The sequence below is a fragment of the Falco cherrug genome, chromosome 4 (assembly GCF_023634085.1).
Source record: "Falco cherrug isolate bFalChe1 chromosome 4, bFalChe1.pri, whole genome shotgun sequence".
Classification (NCBI taxonomy): Eukaryota; Metazoa; Chordata; class Aves; order Falconiformes; family Falconidae; genus Falco; species Falco cherrug.
In genome coordinates this window covers 37941651-37966639 of record NC_073700.1, presented here as the reverse complement: position 1 = coordinate 37966639, position 24989 = coordinate 37941651, and the positions used below count along the sequence as shown (strand labels likewise).

Genomic DNA, 24989 nt, shown 5'->3' with positions numbered 1-24989 from the left:
TGCTCCTGGAGCCAGAGTGGCTGCTGCTCCTGGCCTTGGGATTTGCTCTGCTGTCCTTTTGAAGGCAGCTCAGGAGGGAGTTTGTCCAGCTCACCTCCTGCTGAAGGATCACCTTGGCCCTGCTTACCTTATATAACATTCCCTTTTCCACTTGGACAGAGGAAAGAAAAATTTTCCCACCATAAAAAAGCAGCTTACCCCTTCGTCTAACTTCTTAGGCCAAAGTCTAACTTGAATCAGTCCTGGCTTCTCTTAGAAGCTGAGAGAGGAGCAAAGGCAGGAACAGAGTTAGCCCTTGGACTCTGGGCTAGGCGTGATCCAGGCAAAACGTTACCACGAGAATGGGAACCTGTCCCTGCAGTCCCACAGTAAAAAGCTGCCTGAGAACCTGACCCCGTGTCCCAAGGCGTGATGTGCTCAGGGAACAGCAGAATTCCTGCAGCTGAGGATCAGAGGATAGACAAGATGCAGTTGTCTTGTCTCATTTTAGTACTGTGAATTTGAGACTGAGAACACCCACGTGGTTTCCCTTGCTGTGCCTCCCAGCTCTCAGCCAGGGAAGGATACTTGCCCTGCCCACAAAACAGAAAGCTGCTTTTCAAATCCTGCTCGCTCGTATGATCATGCTACTCCTCAGAGCCGCGGTGGAGAGCTACGGTTCATGGCTGACAGTCCTTCTGGCTCTGGGCAGTGAGTGAATATCATCTGTCCCAGCACCCGGCACACGTGGCACATCACTGCCAGCAAGGTTCCTCAGCCGGATGATCTCCTGCTTGTACCTGCAGTGGGGAAACGGCACCGTCACTGCCCATGTAGTCACGATCCCGAGCAATCCATTTAAATGCACGCTGTGCCTTGTGTTTGCTGTGTGCTAAGGACGGGCGGTGTCAGTTAATGCAGAGCAGCCAGCCCAGGCACCGAGCCATGCTGGGAAGTGAGCTCCAGCAGATATAAAACCACAGCCTCTTCCCAAGGAAGAGGTGTTTGTGGGCTCTGCCAGGTAACGATACCAGCAACAAGCCTGCAAGTCTGACCCAAGTTCACAGCCAAACTGGCTGGGGAGTTACGGCAGGCGCGGCTGGACCGTTGCTCTGACAGACGTGCCCTGCTTGTTCTCACCCTTCCTTGCCCAAGCACCTCTCCTATCTGCTTCTGGGCCTGAAGAACCAGGGAGAGAGGACCACAGATCAGGGGATGCTGGAAGGCTTTAGATTTTCAGCAACCTCTCTCTGAGTTTCCTCCAGAGGACGGGTGAGCACACAGGGAAGGAGGCGTGCGGCTGGGCAGGCCAGACACTACCCCCTGCCCTGCGGAGCAAGGGATGGTGGCAGCTGCCTGCACAGCTGGACGTGCTGTGGGACATGAGCCATGCTGGCAGCACTGTGGGAAGGCAGCAGCAAGGTTAGGTGCCGATAGCGTGGCGGGCATGGTGATGTCACGGGCAATTAGCCTGGGAGATAAACTTGGAGCACAAAGCAGAGAACACATGAAGGGGATCCTACCATCTCACCTTGCAAGATGCTTATCTATGTATTCCTGTAGCTCTGACACCTGCTCTTCTGCCATAATCGCCCGAGTCAGCAGCTGGCTTCTCTTCTGCTCCAAATCCTCCTGGAGGGGCAGAGAAACACGGAGAAAACAGGGAGGTCTGCGAGAGGGGAGTGAAGTTGCTCAGTGCCCCTCTGCCAGGCGAGACTGACCACTTCCCCATCACTCAGCTCCAGCGCCACTTGGCATTAGGCTGCAGAAGCAACCAAAACCTGATGTGCTCGGGGAGAGGAGCCTGGTGATGACAGCACAGCTTTCTGCAGGCATCGCTGCCCCAGGGCATCGGCCAGGCAGACCAGGCAGCCTTCCCTGACCACAGCACAGGTCTGGGGGCCAGGGCCACCCCAGGACAGGCAGTAACCCCTGCCTGCCAAGCCACGATTTACTCCCCCAGAAGCTTTGTAGACAACTGGTGGCACAGTTGCTTGATTTGGCACTCAGACACAGCTTTCACACCTTTCTGCTGGTAGTTTATTGCAAAGGGCAGTGACCTTTCCTCTTAGGTTAAAAAAACACATTTGTTTTTTGCACAGTGTTTCTAGATAGCAGACCACCAGCTTACCCAAGTTAACTGCACAGTCCCTGTGTTACCAGGAGGACCTGTGGTGCTTGACTGAGCTCACACCTGAGGTACACAGCAGAGCTCCCAGTGCAGTGCTCCAGCCTCTCAGCCACAGCATCTCCCTTCTTTTGGCCACAAAGATACACATAATTTAGGCGTTTAGTTTTACACAACCAGAGAGTGGTGGAGCACTTCCTTACATCGTTGTGGACAGAGGGAGGCACGGCATGGAAGCAGGCTGTAGTAGCATATCTATAGCTTTGTCTACCACAGAAAAAGCAGGCCTCTGCATGGTTTCCAAAGCCCTTTTACCCACGCACGGCAGTCAGTGTGGCAGGGATCCCAGCATCAACCCTTTTTCCCACTGCTGCCATCTCTGCCAGGCAGCCAACCCCACCTCAGCCAAGCCTGCTCCCAGCGAGCATCACCACGGTTTCACGGGTGCCATAGGGCAGTGTTGTGGATGGGGAGCACTGTCCTCCCTGCTCTGGGCCACTCCATACCCGAGTGCAGTGCAAATATCCTCGCACCCAGGGGGAACCAGACTGGGAAGCTGATTCAGATTCAGGCTAGACTTGAACCAGGTCAAATACAGGCCCAGTGTGTTACACGGATGCCTAAATGCTTGTGCTGGGACATGGGAGGGAGCAACACAGTAGGAATGAGCAGCCGTAAGCACTGCTCTCCTCCTTTTAGTTGTAGGGATAGTACAGCCTTGATATATCACCGACCAAGGACTTGCTAGTGTCACTTGGTGGGCTGAGGCCAAAGCCACAGCAAGGCTCCTGTGGAAAGCTTCCCTGCTCCAGCCTGGGGCAGCCTATCAGCCCCCAGGGCAGCAGCCAGCTGGGGCAGTACTTTGACATGTGGGTAAGGGATATGCTTTTATTCAGATGGGCTGTTCCAGACCTTTACCTGGGTGGTGTGAGTGAACTCCTGGAGCTGCTTCCTGACCTCTGCCCAGCCCTCCTCATCCAGCTGCCTAGGAGAGAAAAGCAGATTTTGGTCGTGGCCTGATGTTCAAATCCAGCCCTTCTTCAGGTCACACAGCTTTGTTCACAACTTGTGCCCATCCAACCATGAACCCCAGCACTCTGAACCTTTTCTCTCCCACTGCCCCAAACTGCAGGGCGTGCAGTGCTGTCCCTGTGCCCAGGCAAGGAGAGTCACAGCCCTTCTGCCAACCTGGGATTCCCCACTGTGATGGCTAGGTTTGTTCCAAGTTCACATCAACACTCATACATCAGAGGATTCCGTGCAGAAAGAGTCCTTAACCTGACACTGCAGGACTGAATTTGATGGAAACAGAGAACAATCAATGCTAAACGCTGGCGCTTTTCATGTTTTGGAGCACAAACCCGCCTGTTCTGGTCACCGAGTGTGATAGGTGAGCTGTCTGTGCAGCCCAGCCGTGGGAAAGTTCTTCCTATTCTGTCCCAGTCTGAATAAGCAAAATACAGGTCACATCTGATGCTCGAGGAATTTGGGTTGTATGAAGGGAGGAATGCATTGTGCTCAAGAGCAGCTCCGCTGTGACTGCCAGAGTTCCCTCTGGTGGCTGCAGCCTCCCAGGCAGGGCACAGGGGAAAATCGTGGCCGAGATTTCATGGGAGCAAAAGTGAAGGGAACAATGAACAGCAAAGGCACGCAGCTGATAAAGATGAGAAGCTGCAGGAATTACAGTTGAAGTGCTGTGGTAACACCAGGCCTCGTGTCTCTAGCTAGAGGAACAAGGTAACAGCATGGATAAACCCATCAGCACACAGAAAACATGTATTTGAAGTGTGCAGAGTCTCTTGGCAGCTAAACCCCCGCACATTAACAGCAAGATGCATCACTAAAATTAAGGTTCTGATCTTTCTGCCTTGCTCCTGTGGTGAGTCTGCCAAAATTACTGCATGTATTCAAGGACTACTACTACTTTTCAGTGTGGAAAACATGGCAGAGCCTGGTTAAGGCTCAAGCTTTTCTCTGAGACACTATTCCAGAGCCCAACGGCTCAGGCACTGAGCGACTCCTCAGTGCTGGCATCCAGTTAATTAAATACCTGACATGTTTTCTAGGCTGAAAAATCCCAGCTCAGATTTCTCCTGCACTTTGTTCCACCTCTCCAAAGCTGATAGAGTTTCAACAGAATAACAGAGGTGGGGGGAAGAGACCCATCAAAAATGAGCAAATCTAGGGCACATCAGGAAGCCAGGGAGGTATCAGTACAGGGTCAGCTCAGGGTTCCAGCCCAGTGTCTGTGTTGGGAGGGAGGAGAAACAAGACCATCCCAAACTCGTGGCGTTTCACTTGCCTTTCTCAGGTTGTGATCCACCAAAGCACTCGGGCGTATGCTCAACTTTGGCTTCTAAAGAGATCAGTCAGACTGAAAACATGATTAAATCAAACATGTGCTTAAGAGCTTTCCTGGATCCAGCCCAAATGACCAACTCATTTCACCGCAGGAAATGCTGCACTGAGACAACAGCTGGCTTTTCTTCTCAGACGAGCGAGTCCCTATCAGCTCACTTTCTCCCTATTTATTGCCATCTCCAAGTAGAGCAGAAAAGACTCCTCAATCCACACAGTAAGGAGAATCCAGAATTACAAATATCCTGAGAAACAAACAGCACTTACTGCTTGGAAGACAGCGGAAGGGCAGAGGTTTCTTTCAGTCTTTTCTGAAGGCAAATGAAGAACAGTATCCCCGTAAGCATTAAACCATTGCAATCTCACCACAGACCCTGTCCCTTTGAAGTGGCATGCCATATCCTAATGTTCTAACAGCCACCAGTGCCTTGGTAAGGAAGCGATGTGCACTGCAATCTTAATGTTTAGGTCTCCCATCCTCTGAATTTTTAAACAAATGCGTCTCGTGCAAATCAAGAGACACATCTCTGCCCAGACAGAACCAGTGGGAGGCCATGGAGCTGACTGGCGTGTTTCTGACTGTGGTCTCCTGCTCAAGTTAGCTATCCACACTGAGGCAAAGGCATTCAGGAACAGAAAGCCCCATCCTATCCTCCCTTACTCACTTCTTTTAGCAGTGAGTGCGTCCACCAGCCTGGCAGCTCTCCTATAACAACTGCTACTCCTCAGCCCTCCCAGAGCTCAGCGACCCCAACCTGTGGGGCTGCCCAGCCTCCTAGATCTAACTGTAATTCACCTCTACGTAGTAGGGTTGAAGCAATGAAAGGACTGCTTGGACATGACATCTCTTCCCAAAAATGAGAAATCGAGCAAGGACTACTGCCTGCAGCACAGCAAACCCCCAGGGAATGCCTAAGGAAGGGGCTTGAACCTGTCACTTGTGAGACTCCCACTACCAGCCCCCAGTTTCACCGCTGCGGAAAGCCAGCAGCCCAGCCACCACCTTCTGCAATTCATGTAGCTGCATCTCCAGTTTTGCTTTATCCTCCCGCAACCGGTTTAGCTCCCGGGTTGTGTTTGTCAGCAGCTCTGGGTCTGTGATGGAAAAGTGGAGCTCGGCAGGGCCACAATCCATAGCGCTGCTGCCCAAGGATTGGATCTGCTCTCGCTGGAGCCTGTAACATGCCAGAGGGGTTAGTCCATGGTTGGGTAACAACACTGAGTATTTCTGCTGCTGATGGAGGTACCACTCGCTTGGGACCTGCTGGCTTCTGGCCCACTGAGAGCCAGTCCACCTGCAAAGGATATGTGGGAGCCCAGCAGTATGCACAATATCCCTGGGAGTGTTTCTGAGGAGAGCTTGTCCTAGAGCTATTTGTGGCTTTTATGCCAAAAGAATTTCTGCTGCTTCCCACAGCCCAAGCTGCTGAGAGCTGTGGAGCGGAGCTGAGAGCCCTGCAGGGACGGGCTGGGAGGCAGGAGTTATTTGTGGTACCTCTGCATTTCCACACCATCCAACATGGAATCAATCTCTCATTCTAAATTTCACACAGGAGAAACATACATGCAAAGCAGCCCCAGGGTGTCCAGAGCACCCTGCAGTGCAGCTGGAGACACCTTGCTCCTGGCTTGTCAACAGCAGGGAGATAAAACATGCACTCCAGATCCTCTGCTCCAGCTGGGAGCCCCATTTGCCTCCCTCTCAGCCAGGGGTCTGGGTGCTATAGGGCACTTCCACTTGGTCCTTAGCAATAGGCTGAAGAGACAGAGCCTGGCTTAGCCCTACCCGTAGGCAATCAGCAGGTTCTCATGCTTCTTGACCAAGTTCTTCATGCGTTTCTTGTAGCCACGTGCTGCTTTAGCTAGCTGCTCTTCCCGAGACTTGTAGGAAGCCCTGATATCCTTCAGCATGCTGTCCACAAAGTGTTTCATGGGAGCAAGATCAGCTGGGGCCGTGCTAGGCCCCGTTATGTTGCTAGATTTGCTGTCCATGTAGTCCTTTAAACATAGAGAAAGAAATCAAGGTGATCAAATCGTTCCCTATGGCACGTAAGCCATTTCCCACAGAGAAGGTCCAGGCATCTTAATGCTAACAGCACAGAGAATTCCATTTTTGAAGAGCAGGAAAGACAAATTAACTTCTGTCTTGTTTCCATCAAGATGGAGAAGGCATCTGTACTGTATCAGTGACTCACCTAGGGAAACACGACTTGGCATCAGCAGTTACCTTTTCTAGTCCTGTATTCTTTACACTGTGCCCCCCTCTCTCTCCTAGCTAGGAAGTGGTTCAACATTGCATTGTTAGAAATTAAACTATTCTTAATAGTGAAAATTCCTTTGCTTAGTCTCCTGATCCATCATCACACCATCTTCTTTGGTATTAGCCTTCTTCCAGCACAGAAGCTCTTGCCAAAACCTGCTTACTGCTACCTAGCGTGGTAGAAAGGTTTCTTTCCAGCCTCACCACTCGCTATAAGCGGGTACCCACACCTGAAACACCTGCCTTGTGCTGAGTCCTTACCACGCTCTGTGAGCCCTCCTCTACACCCAAGGTGTGTGTTCTCAGAGCAAGTCCCAGGCACTGGCGTTACACTGCTCTGTAGTTGACCACAGAGCTGGCAGAACTCGCTGCGAGGATGGCAGCAGAGTCATCGTGGAGGCAGTGACAAAGCCGCAAGTGGCATCGCCTGGCCTGCTGGGGAAGCTGTCAGAGCAATAGAGATGAAAAGCCAACTGGAAGGCAGCCATAGTAAATAAGACGATCTTTCAATCCAAGTAATCTGACCAAGAAAAGTCCCAGCAGAAACTCAGAGACCATTTGGTGTGGCCGTACAGGAAATCTGGGTGAGGAGGGGGGCTGGCATCTCCTCCTCCGGGCCAAGCCGGGGGCACAGAGTCCCCTTCCATCTGCAAGCATGGCTCCCCAAGCCCCCCACCTGCTCTGCTCCAAACTCAGCAAGGAGGGGAAACAGCAGGAGCCTGCAAGAAGTGGGCAGCCAGTATGCAGAGACTTCCCCAGGCCAAGAGAGCCCCTGGGGCTGGGGGTACCCACCGCCACATCCTTGATGTACTGCGCGAGCCGGGAGCGATATTCCTCGTTCAACTCCTTCAGACGAAGCTGCAGCTGGGAGTTCTCTGCCTCCACCTCTTGGAGCTGGCTCTGGGAGGTGAGTAGCACCTAGGCACAGCAAACACTCACTGCTGCCCTCGTCCCCTGGGGGGACTTCATTGCCAGATATTCAGCTTCACTAGAGCTGGGAAGGTCCTGGGTTTTCACAGGAGCCTACTGGAAATGTTTATAGTCCCTATTCCCCTGCTACCTTTTGTCATCTGCAATCCCGACCCCCTTCCCTGTGATTTCACCAATGCTTTCTAAATATTGGTGAACAAAATTCCTCCCACTGCCTGTGGCAAGCAGCACCCTCCACCACCATGCATTGCCTCCCTAGAGAAGGAAACCACGCAGGGAGGAGCACCTTGGTATGACAAACTCCATGGAAAGGAAGACGCGTTGGAATACCTTGATACAAGACAGCCACCCCCTGCTAGCTCCAGGAGGAGCACATGGCACCCAGGAGGAGCAGATGAGCAGGGGTAGTGCCAGAGCCTGGGTGCTGGGGGCTGGAAGGAAGCCTGCTCTTACCGCTGACTGCTCCACCAGCTTGTGCTGGGTGTCCCCAATTGCTCCCTTTGCTTCCTGCAGCTCCTTCCCCATCGTGATCCTGGACACACAGGAAGAAGGCATATTTTAAACCCCCAAACTTCTCTGGAGGTCCAGTACAGCCAGCTTTGAGAAGAAAATCACTATGGGATGACAGAAACCTCTCAGCAGCAGCTGCTAGCCCCCAGATGTGTGCCAACCAGCAGCCATAGAGCTCTCGCAACCAAAGGTAAATGTCCTCTCCAGTCACAGGGTCTAGTTCTGCGCATCCCTGCTGTGGCAGCCTTTGCTGGGACACCAACCCCAGCCCAGCCTGTTGGTGGAAGAACCACTGTAGGGGTAAGGCCTAGGGCTGGATGCATCTCTGGGCTGTCACACATTTGCTCTGTGTGTCACAGAAGGTGGATTTTCAAAGGTGCATAGGCCAGCTGAGCACCTAAATATCATCAACTTTTAAGCAGACAGCTAACAGCCTTGAAAACATCCGGTTTTGCTCCCAGGCCTCACTTTTTCCAAGGCTGAATCATCATTTCCCACCCTGTACCCCACCAAAGGCAGGCTGCCTCCTCTCCCAAGGATCAAATTCACCTGCAACAAACTCCATAAATGCCCAGCCAAACCAGAAGGACGTGCCCTCAGACACTCACATTCTGTCTTCCAGTTTCTGTTGCTGCGAATCATAGGTTTTCTTCAGTATTTCAAGTTCCACTTTTATGTGATCCTGGTTTCCAAGCAACTGAGGGACAAATGAAGAGGAAGAGGAGACAGAGGACTGAGCTAAGAGAGGGATTTGTGAACAGGGAAGATGTGAGGAGAACCTCCAGCTGAGCACAAGTCCAGCTGAGCAGTGACACACTGGGAAAGGACAGGTTTAACTGGGAGTGACCAGTGCTCCATAGCACACCAGAAGCTGTGTCTGATCTGGAGACAGGGCACACGGAGGTGCACACGTGTCGCTCTCCCAAAGGAAATTCTTGCACCAAAAGTCAGATTCCCAGCAGGAGCTGGTGGTGGAGCCCAAGCTGGTTTCATATGGGCTGCAGAAGGGCAGGAGGCAGGGAACATCTCTGCTCTCAGTTTCGGGTGCTTTATCAGCCCCATCTTTCCCAAGTATGGGCAAGAAGAAAAGTAAGTGTCCTCTGCACTTGTTGGCTTTTAAATTCCTGCCTCTGTTCACCCAGGGGCACTGACCGAGGAAATCACAGCTACCCTCTCTCAGCTTTTCCTTGCACAAGCTCTGGAGATATTCTAGTCTCATTTTTCAACTGCACAGCTTAAAAATAATTTTTAAAAATAAATCAAGGAATCAGCTAATCCAAAAAATTCAAGTTATCACCAGGAGGTGCCAGCCACAGTGGGAATAAATTCCCCCTCTGCTTCCTCAAGGATCCAGCAGCAGATCCACACACACTCACGTTTCTCTCCAGCTTTTGCCGCTCACGTTCAGAGGCAACTACATCTTCTGGCTGGTTCTAGTAAGAGACAGAAGAAGATGCCTTTAGATCCCTAGTCTCCAAGGAGCTGGGACAGGGCAAAGAGGTCTTTACCTTCACTTTCTGAGCAGAGAGACGATGCACCATTGCTCTCACTCTTTCCAGCTCGGCAGAGGATTCATTGGCCATGGCAGGGGAGCCATTGCTGTTAGTGCGGGGAAGGTTGCTCCTGGCATTGGCCAGGTTGAGCAGCTCTAGGCTGAGCTCTTCATTCTTCATGACCTGCCAGGTCAAACAAGAAGGAAAGAGATTCTGAAATCCTGCCTCTCCAGCTCCGCACACTGCCTGTTCAGTGCATAGCCGCTGCTCTTGGTGTGTACACAAGGCAGGCGGCTCACATCCCCTTCTGAAATCAGGTTTTATTTTTAGTTCTCTCTCGTATGTCCAAAGATATCAGTGATTTTCTCATTCTCATGGAAATGCAGGGTATCATCGCCAGGCACCAGGATTATTCACATGCAGCCTTACTTCCTCTGCCCATCTCCCTCTCACATTCAGATACCAACCCCAGTGCCAGCCCAGCTCTGGGCACAGCTGTGCCACCACCTCTCGGTCCTGACCTCCAGCTTCCCTCCTCACTCTAACCCTGTGCCATCCACACAGTTTCCCAACACTTCAGGCATCTCTTTCCCCATACAATGGCTTTGAACAGTGCTGGACTCCATGATGTAAGAGAAGGGCCAAATCTCCATCCATCTCAACTGACGCCACCCAGCTAATTCCAGTTTTGTTTGAATGCATCCCTCCAGCAGCAGCCAGCCCACAGCACCGTGTAGGCAGTGAGATTCAAAGCGATGCTGGTGTGAAGTGACACATTTCCAAAAGATAAAGAGGATCTGAATGAGAAAGGCTCTGTTACAGGTGATCTGGAAGGAACACTGGGGGAATTCATGTCTCACGGGAGGGTTTCTATGTAGATAACAAAGCTTTGATGGGGTTTATGACTGGGGACAAGCTTGAGTAATTGTTACCATGGCAGTGAATCGGGAGGATGGGAGGCAGAGGTCATCTGAGTCATCCGTGGAGAGAATAGTTTATCAAAAGATAGCACAGGGTGGGCTGAGAGAGAGGAGAGGAGAAAAGAGGCTGACAAAGAGGTGAGATATACAGCTGTGAAAACTGACAGCTACGCAGAGACAGGCTGCTTGTTCTCCAACCGAAAACGATCCATCTGCAGCTGTCAGCCCTGACAATTTGATCAGAGGGGGTCACACAAACGCAGAAGTACCAGCTTAGTGAAAGAAAGAGGCAGTCTCAGGTTTGCGATGGGCTTTGCTGCCTCCCCTGTGCTCCCAAGCCTGGCCTGGCTCCAGGGAAAACCCCAGTGTGGAACCGGTTCGAAGCCATTTGGGTTCCCTCCGACAGCCTCACTTTGTACCGCCACAGACGGCATAAGCCTGCCAAACAAAAGAGGAGGAGGAAACAGGGAGTCGAGAAAAGGTCAGAGTCATGAAAAGGAAGAATTTACAGCGAGTTAGAAAACAGGCACAAAGTGCCTGACTGGCATCTTCTGGAAGGCACTTCCCCAGGGACAGGCAAGGCCAGCTCTGCTGCGCTCCTTCGCCTGGGACAGACACAGGGCGATGTGTGAATCGAGCCGTACAATGGGGGCTGCGACAATTCAGAGGCTCTAACTGTTCCCGTACAAGGGACCATGAATGAGCTCGCTGAGCTGCTTCTGCGCCAAGCAGCCATGACAACATATTGGCAAGGTCACAAGTAGCACTTGTAATTGGGAATGTGTAAAAGGTTCATTGTCTCCCCAGAAGAGTGCCGGGGAAGGGGAGGGGGCAGAACCGCAGGCTGCTTTTCCCATTTCCTTTGGGAAAGTCCACACTGGGAAAATAATGAGCAAGAGGCCCATGCTGCGACAAGTCCCAGCCTGCCAAGTTGGAGCCTCTTTCACTTCAGGCAGGGATATTTGGTAGTAGGAGCCAAGAAACTGGGGTAAACCCCTCAGCCTACCAATTACAACCAAGGAGTTCACCTTTGGCTTCTGGACCCTGCTCCAGCACTTCTTCAGGATGCTTTCTGGGCACATAACTGTGCTTTCACTCTCTGAAACATCCCAAGATTCATGTGAAAACAGTGTGTTATTACTGCTAACCTGCTAAACCCATCATTTAGAGATGTCAGCCACCTGAAAATCCGATTTTTGACAAACATATTGCACCCCCTTGGGGACAAGAAGCAACCAAGGCTGCTGAATGCTGAGCTATTCCTCCATGACCCTGGCAGTACCGTGTCTCAGCAGCATGCTGCCTTGCTGGCAGTCAGTGCGTGCACTCTGCCTTGTGGTGCAGCAGGACAACAGGGCAGGTTCACACCCCTGGAAGCAGCTGAGCTTGCCTCCTCCCAAGAAATTTCCATTTCTCAGCTTACAGGAGACAAACAATAGCTTCACAAGAGTCACTAACTCACTTATTTGCAATGGGATGACCACGATCTTGTATTCTCCTCTACCAGAGCCCTGCAGATCAATGCTCACCATAAAGACAGATGGGACATTTCCAAAACCAGCATTCTTGGTCCCAGCTCCACATCTTCCCATCGCAACTCTACAGGGCCAGCATGGTAAACCAGGTCATTTGGCTGAACCAGCTAAACTATCTGCCGGGGGAGGGAGGCAGGAGGGTGTCAGTCATTCAACCCAATTCAAAAAGAAGGGGACGCAAGCAGGGGGAGAGGGAGGGAAGAGAGGAAGGTCTATTGAATAGCTATTCTGGCCAAAGAAATACACAAATCTGGGTCCAAAAGACTTTAGTTAATAATTGCTAAGCTAACAGTTGCCAGGAAATTGACTATATTTTAAGGTACAATCAGAAACTTGCTTACATTCAGTGTTTTCATAAACTTGCCAACCTCAAAAACTTCCAGGCCTGTTCCCGCCACCATAGGAAATGAGAGTGACTACAATCAGTTCACGTGTAGCCTGCGCAAGCCATGCAGAAAAAAGGGAAACAATGCGTGCTGGCAGTCAAGAGGGACCTGCAATGTGCACTCAGCCCAGCCCTGCAGTGACCTCCTCGTTACTGCTAGTGGGAGGACCTGGGATGGTGTGAAAAGAGGACTTTGACAGTGGGGTGCCCAGAAGAGCACATGGGTCAGTGTGGGCTCAGCACTGTCCCTGCTGAGCAGAGCAGGTTCTGCAAGCCCTGCTAAGAAGGTGACCAAGTTACATGAAATTCCAGGGCCCTGCAAACAAAACCATGCCCAAGCTGCACTGTCTCACAGCTGACAAACCTTACTGGACCTGAGCTGCGAAGTGGATACACAACCCAAAGACATCCAAGCTGTCTGCAGATGAGGTAATTGTGAGATGGAGTAGAGAACACCGGAACAAACACTGCAGCCTTTCTCACCTCCTGGTCCAGCTCTTTGCCAAGAGCCAGGTAATTGCTTTTCAAAATGATGTACTCATCTGTCAGCTCCTTCCAACTGGTCTCCAGAACATACAGGCGTTCCTGTAAGGCATTTCGCTCCCCAGTGACTTTCTTACTGCAGAGCTCCAGCTCCAGCACACGATTCTCCAGGGACAGGATCTATAGAGGGGAGGCAGCAGAATTAGGCTGTAGCAAGAGACCAGCAGCAATCACAGGGCATTTATTTGGCCAGGCAGGTTCTGGCATGCTGTGATTTAAAGAGAGGTGAGTTTCATGGTATCTAGGGCATTGCTGGGGGAGTCCATTGCTCTAGCTAAAGCCAGAAGAATGTGCCAAGCAAAGTGAAGATGGATGCATAACAAACTGTGATTGCGGATAAAGGTATTGGCAGAGCTGACACCAGCTACTTCAAACTTTTGGATACCATATTTTTCAGTTCAAAGTTCTCTGTCTCATACTGCTCCTTCATTTTGTTTGTCTCGATCTGGAGATCAATGAGGTCTTTGGAAATCTAGGAGAGAGAAAGAACACTATAAAGGCCATGGACTGATTCTGAGGCCAACATACTCTTTCAACAGGTCGCACCAGGGAATTTGAGCACACACACACACACGCACCCCGCCCCCAAAAGAGGCATTTCCCACTGGATTTTTCACTGCAGATCTACCAGCCTCATACAGCTTCACAGCTCAGTTCTCTCCAGCTCCCAAAGTATTTGTTTTACCTTCAGTTTTTCCTCTTCACTGAAGACCATCCTGGCTGACAAATCTGTTTCAGAGCCAGCCAGTTTTTCCATCTCCTTCTGCAGGTCTTCGAGCTGGTACAGCCCCCCATTCCTGTGCTGCAGCTGCGCCTAGTGACACACAACAGCTCTGACAGCTGTTGCCAGCCTGCAGAGCCCTCCTCTCCCCCATGATACTCTCCCACCACAGTGCTGGTGGAAGAACACAGCATATCCAGCTTTTCAGAGCTTGAACAGATTGTAGATGGGATTTTCAGCTGCCATTTTCCTCCTGCAATTAGGATTTCATTTGCAGGGTGCTCATTCCATGACCCAGGAAGGGGCTGCAGACCTTCATATTTATATTTCCATTAGCAAGATACTGCACATGCTCTGTCAGCATACTCACGTTCTCATTCTCTGCAACACTTCCAAAATCCATGTGCTCAGAGGCCAGGATCTTCGCACAGTATCAGGCAGGTAGCAACTGAAGAGCAAAGGAAGGATCTAAGGATCTCTGTGGCAGCAACTTTTCCCTTGAGGTCCAGCACAAGTGATGTTGCTATCAACTTTGGTTACCAGAGGGTGTGGCATCCACCTTAACTTTAAGGTGGAGCAAATTACTACAGCCACTCCAGCAGCTGTGAGAGGAAAAGAAATTACACTTATCAGGAGGTTTTCATATTCCTAAGACCACACACAGCAGATACTGAAACAAGAAGCTTAGCCGACACCCCCAGTGAAGCAATATCGCCAGCTAGGAGATTGCATTCCATTTACATTATGGACCATCCCCAAAACCCAGCTGTAGGGATGGCCTCAATCTCCATTGCAAGGCTCTTTAGAGAATTTAAGATCTGATTGGCCCATTAATTACTCCATTAATCCAACATTCTGCTCCAAGACTATCCAGTAGCATCTAATATCAACTTGCTTCCAAGCAATTCTACAGCTGGTGACAGGAAAGACTTTCCCCAATTTATCACTTTGCATTAGAGATGGCATGTGGAAAAATGCAAGTTTCAAAGCAAAGCATGCACTGAAACAAACTCTGGTTACCTCAGTCTGTGCTAAATCTGAATTGTGCAGGTCTACACACTGCGGCTGACTCCAAACTGTGACCATCCAGGTCTGAACAGAACAACTCCCAAGTGTGTGCAAAGCCAAAAGTACTTGAACAGAGTCTCCACCTAAGAGTGAGGGTAACAGAGAGCCTAAGGCATGGTGGATAATGCTGGAAAACCCCGGTGATCAGCATACCTGGGGTAAAATGAATGCCAGTTCTTAATCTCCTTATTTTGGGCTTATTATGACTGCTATTTCTGTGAAGTGGGCGAGTGTAGGTAAGTATCTGCCTCTTACAGAAGAAAAGCTTTGACAATATAACGTTCAAAAAAGACCATAGCTCTGAAAAACTCTTTAGTATCTGTCAAAGAGGATGAAAGAGGGAGAGGGGATATGCTGCATCCTGGTAGAAGCTCCATGTGCAGCAGTTTACCAGCTCCTCACCATTGGCACCTGGTCCAGGCTGTAGCCCCTCAACACAAATTGCATGAATGGACATGGAAGCGAGACCCAGGGGCTGAGCTCTTTTGAGGTTGGGGGAAGGAGATGCTAATGAAACACGCAATTATGTCTTATTTTTCTGCAAAAGAACTTAACAGACCTGAAGTAATTTTATTAAGGTAATGAAAATGCTGATGAGAATTCACAGTCTCTTCACACCCACTGCCGAGCAGAAAGCCAAATTCACACACCACCCACAGCGCTGGGAGGGGCTCAGAAGTCTCTGGAGGGTGCTCCAGCACATGGAGGAGCTGAGCCGCAGCTCTGCTCCCCCAGGCATACGGCATCTCCTGCTGGCTCTCAGCCCTGCATGGGCTCCCCAAGGACAAGCACTGCCAGCCCGTGGCAGCCCAGGGACACTGGCAGGCTGGCTCACAGCGTTGTCCCAGACAGCTCTGGCAGTGGCGTGCCCAGACCCCGAGACACCTGATTCAGGAGGGCAAACAGCACACCCCATCCTGCCAGCAAAGCTGGGTGCTCCCTGAGCCACAGGGGTGCCCGTTCCACCTAGCAGACAGCAATATAAAACTAATTAACATACACAGTATTATTTATGCTCCTGCAGTACCTGGAAGACCCAGACAAAACCACTTTTGTGGCAGGTGCCATACCAGCCCCAGAAATGACACTGACCACTTTTCCCATGGTTTGGAAATACGAAGCAAATTTTGTCCGGACCAATACCACAGACAGCAATAACGGGCAGAGGAATTAAGTTTTCAGGTATCATTGCAACAGAGGAAGAGGAAGGAGGTTTTAGGACATCATTGCAGCCCAAAATCTCCATGGCCACTCCAGAGCAAAACCAAAGAGTGCATGGTTTGTTAACCTCAGTATGAGCTGAAATGCCAACTCTTTAACAGAGTTCTTTTTCACTCTCCTTAGCAAGGATGCTTTTAACACAGCTGACGTGGTGGCTGGATCGCCAGCGAGCTCTGAGGCATGAAATTCTCACCTGGGAAGATATGAAAACACTCCCCAAATCCACGGCAGCTCAAGAAGAAACCGGTTGAAGAGCCCAAGAACTCAGCCCACCAGACCGATGCCTGCTGGTCGCTCTCCCCTCCTCTCCGGCAGCAGCCAGACTCGAGCCCTCGGTAGGGGCAGGGGCACTGGCCCCCAGCCCCAAGCGGAGGCATCGCTGCTGCCCTCACACCTCCCCAGCCGCTCCCGCCGGGCCCGGCACCGGGCTATCGCAGGGGCGGGCTCCACCTGGCTTCCAGCGCCAGCAAAGCCAACGCGCACCCATCCCCGCGTGCGGCCCGGGCCACCGGCGGGGCCACCCTGCGGCGGGGCTGCTCGGGGCGGTGGGGCAGGCCTCGCTGGGTCCACACGCCCGGCTGGGCCCACCTACCCCGGAGCCTGCCCTGCGGGGCCGCAGCGGCCGCTGCCAGAGCCGGAGCCCCGTGGCGAGAGGCCGCTGGGGCGAGGCCGGTCAAAGCGGGGGCAGTGGGGCCTGCCCGGCCGGTGCGGCGGGCCGGGCCTAACCGGGTACGGCCGCGTCGCGTTCCCGTGGCAACGGGTGCGGGAGCTTCCGGGGGCGGGCGCCGTGGCGGCGACGCCCCCTGGCGGCGGGAGGCCGCTGGGGCAGGTGGCCCTGCGCACCGACGGGCTGCAAGGGGGGCTGCAGGCGGAGCGCCCCCAGTCCCGCTCGGTAGGAGGGGCTCTGGCAGCCCCCCGGCGCGGCCGTGGTCCCCTCCGGAGCCGCTCTGACGGGCCGGGGCTGCCCCGGGGGCTGCCCCCGCTGCCTGTCACAGCCGGGGGGCCGGGGCCACCCACGGGGCACCTCGGGGCTCCACGGCGGGGGGCCCCGGCTGCCCCCTTTGGGCTTTTTGCTGCCCCTCTCTCCCTGCCGCGTCCTCCCAGGTTCCCCGGGCAGGGCCCCCCCAGCCCCCGGCAGGTCCCCGGGGCAGCAAAGGGTCCCCGCGGGGTGGCTCTGGGCACCCTCCACCCTGCGATGTGGGGGGGCCAAGGGCAGGGATGCTGCAGGCTGGGCCCCGTGCCTGGGGGCAGAAACCCTCCTGGGGAGGCCAAAGGGGGGCAGCCCCATGGCAAGGTGGGGATCCCCACTGACTTGTGCTGGGACCCTAGAGCTGGATGTGTGCTCCAGAGATGTCTTATTAGACTCAAGGGACAGAATCATCTCCCTTGACCTGCTGAACATGCTGCTTGTGACACAGCCCAGGAGATGATGGGTTTGCTGGCTGCAAGTGCTCCTTGCCAGCTCATATCCCATTTGTCACCCTCCTCAGCATCTCCAGGTACTTCCCCACAGGGCTGAGAAAGCAGCTGCTATGGGGCTGGGACGGGGGGAACCCATCAGTTGGAAGCCCATGTTCAGGTCTGGGGAGCTTACATGGGATGTGGAAAATTCCCGTGCCCCCTTCCTACCCACCCTGGCACAGCAGCACTGTCATCAAAAGCAGTTAAGCAAGGTGGCTGCCTCCCACCCCTCTGTTCACCCCTGAAATCCAGCTTCCTTCTGCATCGTGGCCACCGCTGGGACAGGGTCTCCTGCTGTTCCCTGTCCCCATGTGCCTCCAACCCCCTGCTCCCAAGGACTCCATTTTCCCCCCAGAACTCAGGGTTTGGGAAGTCCGTGTCTCCAGTGATGGCCCTGGGCACCCTGAGTCATGGCATAGGGACATCCTTGCCTCCCCTGGTCCAACCAGCCCAACCAGGCTGGTGCTGGTGACGCTGTTTCACATGGCCACATGGGCCACTGGTGTGGTAATTAGCATCCCCAAGAGCCACTAGGTGGTAATTAGCATCCCCAAGAGCCACTGGCACATCTACTGACTTTCCCAGCTCTCTGCACGAGCTGAGCCTGCTGCAGCTGCGGCAGGGCACGAGCCAACACTTGGAAATGCCAATGGGGACCTTTGCCACTACTAGCAGGTCCCCATCTCCAGCAACATGGGACTTTTTGAGTGAAAAATGATGCAGTGCAATAGGTGGGGTCCAGGGTGACCAGTAACAAATCCCATCTCTGCCAGGAGGGCCCCTCCAGGAGGGAGCTTGGTCCCTGCAGGTATCCCCAAGAGAGTGGCACAAGCTCTGGGATGCTGGTGTCACCCATCCTGGCTCTCTTGGGCAGCAGCATCAGGGATTGCATGTTTTGGGTTTGGGATGAGGAGCAGAAGCACTGGTTGCCTTGGCCAACTCCAGATGGGGACAATATTTGGCAAGATTTGCTAAAAATACTTCCTGACTCAGCTGTGACACCACCACCCATGTCACATCCCTGGTCCCCCCCAGGGCTCAAGCCAGCTCAGTGATGTCCCTGCTGGTACTCAGAGCTGGCCCTGGGCCACTTGTCCTGGGTAGGTGGGGATGGACCAGGGGGCTCCCGGGGTCCCACATGCCTCCCCAGCTTGGCCACCAGCACCAGTCTCTCCCCAGTTCAGCCAGCCTGAGTGGCTGGGGACAGAACAGGGAGCCAGGAACAGCTAGTGGCATTTACCCACACAAAGGGATGGGGAGGAGGGACCTGCAGGCACAGGAGGGCTGCTGGGGAAGGTAATGATTCCTTAGAGTTTAAATAGGTTTAAAAGCTATATTTTCTTCTTTTTTTTTTTTTTTTTTTTTTTTTAATGATTTTGCTGCTTTTCCTAATACTATTACAGCCTTCTCCATGGCAACCAGGTGGGGCGACTCAGACTTTGGTCCCGGCTGGGAAGATTAGTTGCCAGAGCTGAAATGATGGGGGGAACAGCTGGCGAGGTCCGTGCTGGCTGGGGCCACAGTGGGGTGAGGACGTCTGTGGTGGGGACCCAAAAGAGGTCCCCATGGTGGCCACGGTGCCATGGTACACCAGGCAGGCACAAGGTCCTGGTGCCAAGGACAGGCTGGAGGGACCAACAGTGCCATGGGGTTCAAGCATCCCCTGCCACAGGCAGTGGCACACATCTGGAGGAGTTGTCCACAAGGAAGCTGAAAAGTGGAGGTGGGTCCAGCTCCTCTCTGTGCCACAGCCCCACTGGGAAGGGATTTGCTTATTTATCCTCTTTTATTTTCCCTTCGCAGCTTGTTTGGTATTTTCCCTGAAAGGGGGCTGTTGCAGGCGGGGATAAACCCATTCCCAGCCACAGGTAGGGCTTGTTAAAACTTCCTGAAGAGGTTTTGTGGGTTTTGGCTGGCTGGCCCATGCTGGTTCAGCTCTTTTTAGCTTCCAGATTGATTATACCTTGTGTCAATATGTGCTTAGTGCCTATTAGTGGGTGCATGTATATCCATCTCTCATTTCTCCCTTCTGATCTATAATTTCCAAGAAGAGAGGATTAAAATAGAGGGGGAGGAGTGAACTGCTCAGGGCCAAAAAGAAAGGGAGAAAACAGTGCTTGTTGGAAAATTGGATTGTAAGGCTGGAGGCTGGCCATCTCTCCCCAACACCTCTTCCCATGGGTACAGTCCTGCTTTGGCTGGTGAGAGGGTTGCTTAAAGCTGCCTGAATTAAGTGGCGAAGAGCTGAGATGTGCCCTGTGGAGTTGGGGGAGATGCCAGGCTCCCATGGGGGTGGGCAAGGTGGAAGCACTGTGGGGATGCCCGTGGCCTGGGACTGGTGTCCATCCCTGCTGCAACTCCACCTCCATGGATCAGCGTGGGGGGAACCAGGGCAGGGAAGAGCGGCACTGGTGGGAGACACCCATTCCTGGAGGTATGGATGTGGATGCAGCCAGCCTCGTCCCAGTGCATCTTCAAGGAGGAATGGGGCTACCAAGACTTCGGGAAGGTTAGCCATGGCTTTTCCACGTGGCAGCTGCTGGCCCATAGGGCTTCTCTTACTAGGGCAGAAGTGGCTTTTTATTTATTTATTTTTGTCTTTCCTGGAAACTGGTGAAAGATTCTCCAGAAGCTGTGTTGGATGCTGGTGGGGAAATGACCTGGGACACAGAACGAGGTCACCAGTGTCCCCAGGGTGGTTTTGACGAACTGCCAGGTGGAGCGTGTGCTCCACCAGCCCCAGAGCATCATCCACCATCATCCCACCCTATGCAGGAGGATGAGAGGAGGAGCTGAGATCCGGGGGACCCTCACAGCCGTCACCTCACCAATAGTACATAAACTTTGCTCTCTGCCTCCCCTTTGGCTCAAAAGCACCGAGCTGAGCTGCGTGTAGTGCTCCCAGCACTGTCTCCACCCACGAGGCAAGATATGCCCACAGGAGGGGTCTTCCGGTTCACGCCAAGGCTTCTCGTGCCACATGGAGAAGAGCTTTTTCCCATTTTCCTACTCATTTCCCACTTGCATCACCGTAAAGCCTTGTGTGTTTCAGCCTGTCTCCCGGTAAGGGTAATCGCCACACCTCTAACCCCCTATGCAATATAGACGCTGCAAGCGCCAGTGTGTGTTTTTTGGGTCCCGATGCAGCGTGAGGACCTGCTACCAGGGCTCGCCCCAGGGCATCCCCGTCAGACACCGGGGGAAGGGTCAGTCCTGCTGCTCAGGACCCTCCAGGAGCCCAGGGCATGGTTGTGGGGCATCCTGTGAGGCTGCTTCATCCATCCCTCTGCACTCACTGCCCACACAACCCCCATCCCCTGGCAGGACCACCCTTCCCCAGGACCCCCAGCCCCACCACAGCCTGTCCTCCTGGGCATCCCCCCGAGCTGCCATAAAGGCAGCTGGAGGCCAGGGAGGGAAGCAACGAGCCCATCCTGGGGTGCCCACCCTGGCCGCGCTGTCCCAGGGGCTCAGCCCACGTCCCGCCCCAGCAGCAGTGGGGTTAAGCCTGGCCGGGCGGGCGGCTGGACGGGCGTCAAGGTGGTTGCTCCATCCATCCCTGCGCAGAGGGGCCGGAGAGCGGTGAGGGAGCGCTGCCCTGCCTGCCACCATGAGCGCAGGCAAAGGTAAGGCAGGGGCTCGGTGTGGGGACACACGCTAAAACTCTGCTGGGGATTCACACTCGAGTCACCCTTAGTTTTTCTCCCTGATTCCTTGCTAATAAGATATTTGGGGAGCCCCCAGGCTGCCTGGGGTGCTTGCAGAGCCCAGACCTGGACGGGGGCTGCAGGGACGACCACCAACGACTCGGTTCTGAGGAAGAGCAAGTTACCTGGGGGGGGGGGGGGCGGCAGCTGGGGGGGGAGGAGGGGAAGGGCCTGGGGGCCTTTCCCCGTGAAAGGGAGAAGCTGCTGCTGCCATATAAAGAGAGGAGTTTTGGGGGTCCATGCACCTGAGGGGTCTGAGCTGTGTGTGGCAGCAGCGGGGGACAGCACTGCACCCTCCCAAGGGCAGATCCAGCCCCCAAAACCTCCTGCAGCTGCCCAGTGTGTGCAGTGGGCTGGGACTGACCCCCCCACTCCCCCCCCCGCAGCACAGGCACCCAGCAGGGGGTGTCCCAGGGGGGTTCCCTAGAGCAGTCATGTCCCACACTGAAAGCATCCCCCTTCCTCTGCACCCCACAGCCGGTATCACCCTCCTGCTCCCCTTGGCCCTGCTGCTGGCCACTGCTTCCCAGCCCCCCGAGGGGGACACCCCAAAGGACCAGGGGGACACGGACCCCCCGCGCTGCCCCAGCCCTTGTGCCTGCAGCTTGGACGACTACAGTGAGGAGCTTAATGTCTTCTGCAGCACCCGCAACCTGACGCACCTGCCCGAGGACGTGCCCCACAACGCCAAAGCCCTTTGGCTGGATGGCAATAATTTCACCCTGCTGCCGGCCGCTGCTTTTAGGAACCTCTCAGCCCTGGACTTTCTGGACCTGCAGAGCAGCCAGCTGGCCGCCGTGGAGCAGCACGCTTTCCACGGGCTGCGGAGCCTCTACCACCTCCACCTCGAACGCAACCGCCTCAAGCACTTGGCTCCCCACACCTTCCTGCACACCCAGAACCTTGTCTCCCTCAGCCTCAACAACAACTACTTCAGTAAGGTGGAGGAAGGGCTGTTTGCTGGGCTGTCCAACCTCTGGTATCTGAACCTGGGCTGGAACTCGCTTGTGGTCCTGCCTGACAAAGTCTTCCATGATTTGCCCAACTTGAGGGAGCTGATCCTGGCTGGGAACAAGCTCCCCTATCTCCAGCACCAGCTCTTCTGCAGCCTTACTGAGCTGAAAGAGCTGGACCTGAGTGGGAACGCGCTCAAGGGCATCAAGATCAATACCTTTGTCAAGCTGCAGAAGCTGCAGAAGCTGTACCTGAACCACAACCAGATCAATGCCATCGCTCCCCGTGCCTTCATGGGCATGAAGTCTCTCCGGTGGCTGGATCTCTCCCACAACCGTCTCGTCTTGCTATTTGAGGACACGTTTCTGGGCCTCCTAAGCCTGCACGTCCTACGCTTGTCTACCAACTCCATCACCAGCCTGAGGCCCAGGACTTTCAAAGACCTCCAGTTCCTGGAGGAGCTGCAGCTAGGGCACAACAGGATCCGGAGTGTGATGGAAAGGACCTTTGATGGGCTGGGCCAGCTGGAGGTCCTCAGCCTCAACAACAACCAGCTACAAGACATCAGGGTTGGGGCATTCCTGGGGCTGTACAATGTGGCAGTGATGCACTTGTCCGTGAACTGCATCAAGGTCCTGCCCGACCACGTCTTCAAGGGGGTCACCAAGCTGCACAGCCTCCACCTGGAGCACAGCTGCCTTGGCAAGATCCGGGCAAATACCTTCTCCAGCCTCTCCAGCCTGCGGCGGCTCTTCTTGCAGCACAATGCCATCTCGGTCATCGAAGACCAAAGCTTCAGTGAACTGCATGAGCTTCTGGAGCTCGACCTGAAGCACAACAGGCTGAGCCACCTCTCACCCCAGCTCTTTGTGGGTCTGAGCAACCTGGAGTACCTCTTCCTCTCCTCCAACCAGCTCCTGGATATCTCCCAGAACACCTTCAGCCCGCTTCAGAGACTCTTCTGGCTCGACCTCTCCCATAACCAGCTGGAGACACTGGACAACACTGTCATCTCCCCCCTGGCCAACCTGCGATACCTCAGCCTGAGGAATAACTCACTGGAGACCTTCTCGGTGGACTTTCTGTGTGCCTCCTTTGCCCTGGAGCAGCTGTGGCTGGGGGGCAACAATTGGCATTGCAACTGCTCCCTGAAGGGCTTGCGGGACTTCTCCCTGCAGCACCCTGTGGTGGTCCCCCGCTTCGTGCAGTCTGTGGCCGAGGGGGACGATGCCCACGTCCCCATCTACACCTACAACAACCTCACCTGCCTCCATCCCCCAGCTGTGGCGGGCCTGGACCTCCGCGACACCACGGAGGACAGCTTTGCTCACTGCTGAGGTGCGCTGGCCCCCACCAGGGCACACGCCGCTCCCCGGCCACGGACCCTCGCCTGCCACCTCCCTGGCCTGTCCCAGGCCCCCTGGGGCAGCAGCAGGAGCTCTGGCTCTGTGGCCACCCTAGATCAGCCCAGTTTTGCCACCACCTCCAGATGCCTATCTTGGTGCTGCCGCAGCAAGGAGAACCGTGCCTGGGTGATGTTGGATGGGCACCGGCTCCCCAGGCTTCAAACTGAGTTATTTCAGTCCTAGAGTATTTAAATAGCAGCCCCTGGGTCGGCGCAGTTGCTCCCAGCTCCCATTGGGAGCATGAGTACCTCTGAGCCTCTGGGATGGGGGAAAGCTGCACCACCAGCCTGGAGCCCTCCCCACGGTGAGGGGCATCCTTGCTGGGGCCAGGACTCCTCAGTGGGACAAAGCAAAGTGTCCTCCTGCCACTGAGCAGCTGAAAAATCCTAAAAGCCCCCCTGAGCTCACCAATATGTTTAGGGAAGGGGGCAGATGACTTGCTTTAATCTTGCACTAGCAGGTGTAGGCAGGGTGCAGAAAGCCACACACGTCACTTACCTGATAAATCGTAGCAGACAAATAAACCTTTGGAGCTATTGCAACCCATCTTGTAAGTATGTTTTTTCCAAAGCATGTGCCGCACCCAGCCGGGGTTTCTTATCTGAGCCCCTCGGGGCTTGCAGACATAGGGTGAGAAGCGCAGGCTCCCCAGGGTGCTGGAGAAGTTTACAGTAAGTTTTCTGCAAGCCCCAGGTGGGTGGCATGTGCCCAGGGAGGGAGCGAGCGGTGCCCAGCCATCCTGCAGAAGCAACAGCCCAGTCAGGCTCCGCTGTCGCTGCCCAGCTCTCCAAATCCCAGATAAGTGACCAAAGGTCAGATAAAATTTTCCAGGCAAGTTGCATGTGGGAAACCTGGTCAGGTGCGAGTCCTTGCTGTGGACACAACAGGAGCAGAGACGGATGCTCCTCCTGCTCTCCTCCAAGTAATGGCTGCCAGCTATAATCCAGTTTGTTTAGTGGAAATCTGCAATTTCCCCCTACCTCATCTCCCCAAAACAGCACTGGTAGGGCAAGTCCAAGCGTGGAGAGGGCACACAGGCAGGAGGGGCTCAGAGTCCAGGAGGCTGGGAGATAAGATGCAAGGACACCACCTTCATTTGCTTCCCCAGCTTAACTCAAGCCTGCAAGAGCAGGGCAGGTCCCATGGGAGCAGCAGCTCTGGGGTCAGGGAAAGAGGTCCAGGGGAACAGGACACTGAGCAATGATGCAGGAACCATCCAGGGACGCAGAGAGGCCCCACGTGTGGCAGGGATGTGGAGAACAGCCACAGCAGAGCATCCTGCAAAGGACTGCCAGGGCCAGCTTTCAGCAAGACAAGGGACAGGCTGGATCTTGAAGCTGGTATGGAAGGAGGAAAGACTTAGCCGCACCCCAGCAAGGAAACCGGGTAAAAGCAGGGAATAGCTAGATG

The 24989-nt window shown here is 54.1% G+C and overlaps 2 protein-coding genes across 3 annotated transcripts; one reads left to right on the top strand and one right to left on the bottom strand.

Moving 5' to 3' along the window:
* Positions 1-149: 149 nt before the first annotated feature.
* CCDC78 (coiled-coil domain containing 78) lies at positions 150-24923 on the bottom strand. Of its 2 annotated transcripts, none has more exons than XM_014278008.3 (16): positions 24078-24923; positions 14133-14364; positions 13727-13855; positions 13427-13513; positions 12982-13161; positions 9674-9841; positions 9542-9598; positions 8774-8862; positions 8109-8187; positions 7518-7643; positions 6252-6463; positions 5469-5640; positions 4733-4776; positions 3026-3092; positions 1511-1611; positions 150-779 (listed from the first exon to the last, which is right to left on the bottom strand). In XM_014278008.3, the coding sequence occupies exons 2-16, from the start codon at positions 14163-14165 to the stop codon at positions 653-655; spliced, it is 1671 nt and encodes a 556-aa protein (XP_014133483.2). In that variant the 5' UTR covers positions 14166-14364; positions 24078-24923; the 3' UTR covers positions 150-652. The 2 variants fall into 2 exon arrangements, with proteins under 2 accessions (XP_014133483.2, XP_027657603.2); XM_027801802.2 differs by lacking the exon at positions 24078-24923 and adding an exon at positions 16245-16790.
* IGFALS (insulin like growth factor binding protein acid labile subunit) lies at positions 17586-24084 on the top strand. The gene is made up of 2 exons (XM_014277990.3): positions 17586-21138; positions 21697-24084. The coding sequence occupies exons 1-2, from the start codon at positions 21123-21125 to the stop codon at positions 23508-23510; spliced, it is 1830 nt and encodes a 609-aa protein (XP_014133465.3). The 5' UTR covers positions 17586-21122; the 3' UTR covers positions 23511-24084.
* Positions 24924-24989: the final 66 nt, after the last annotated feature.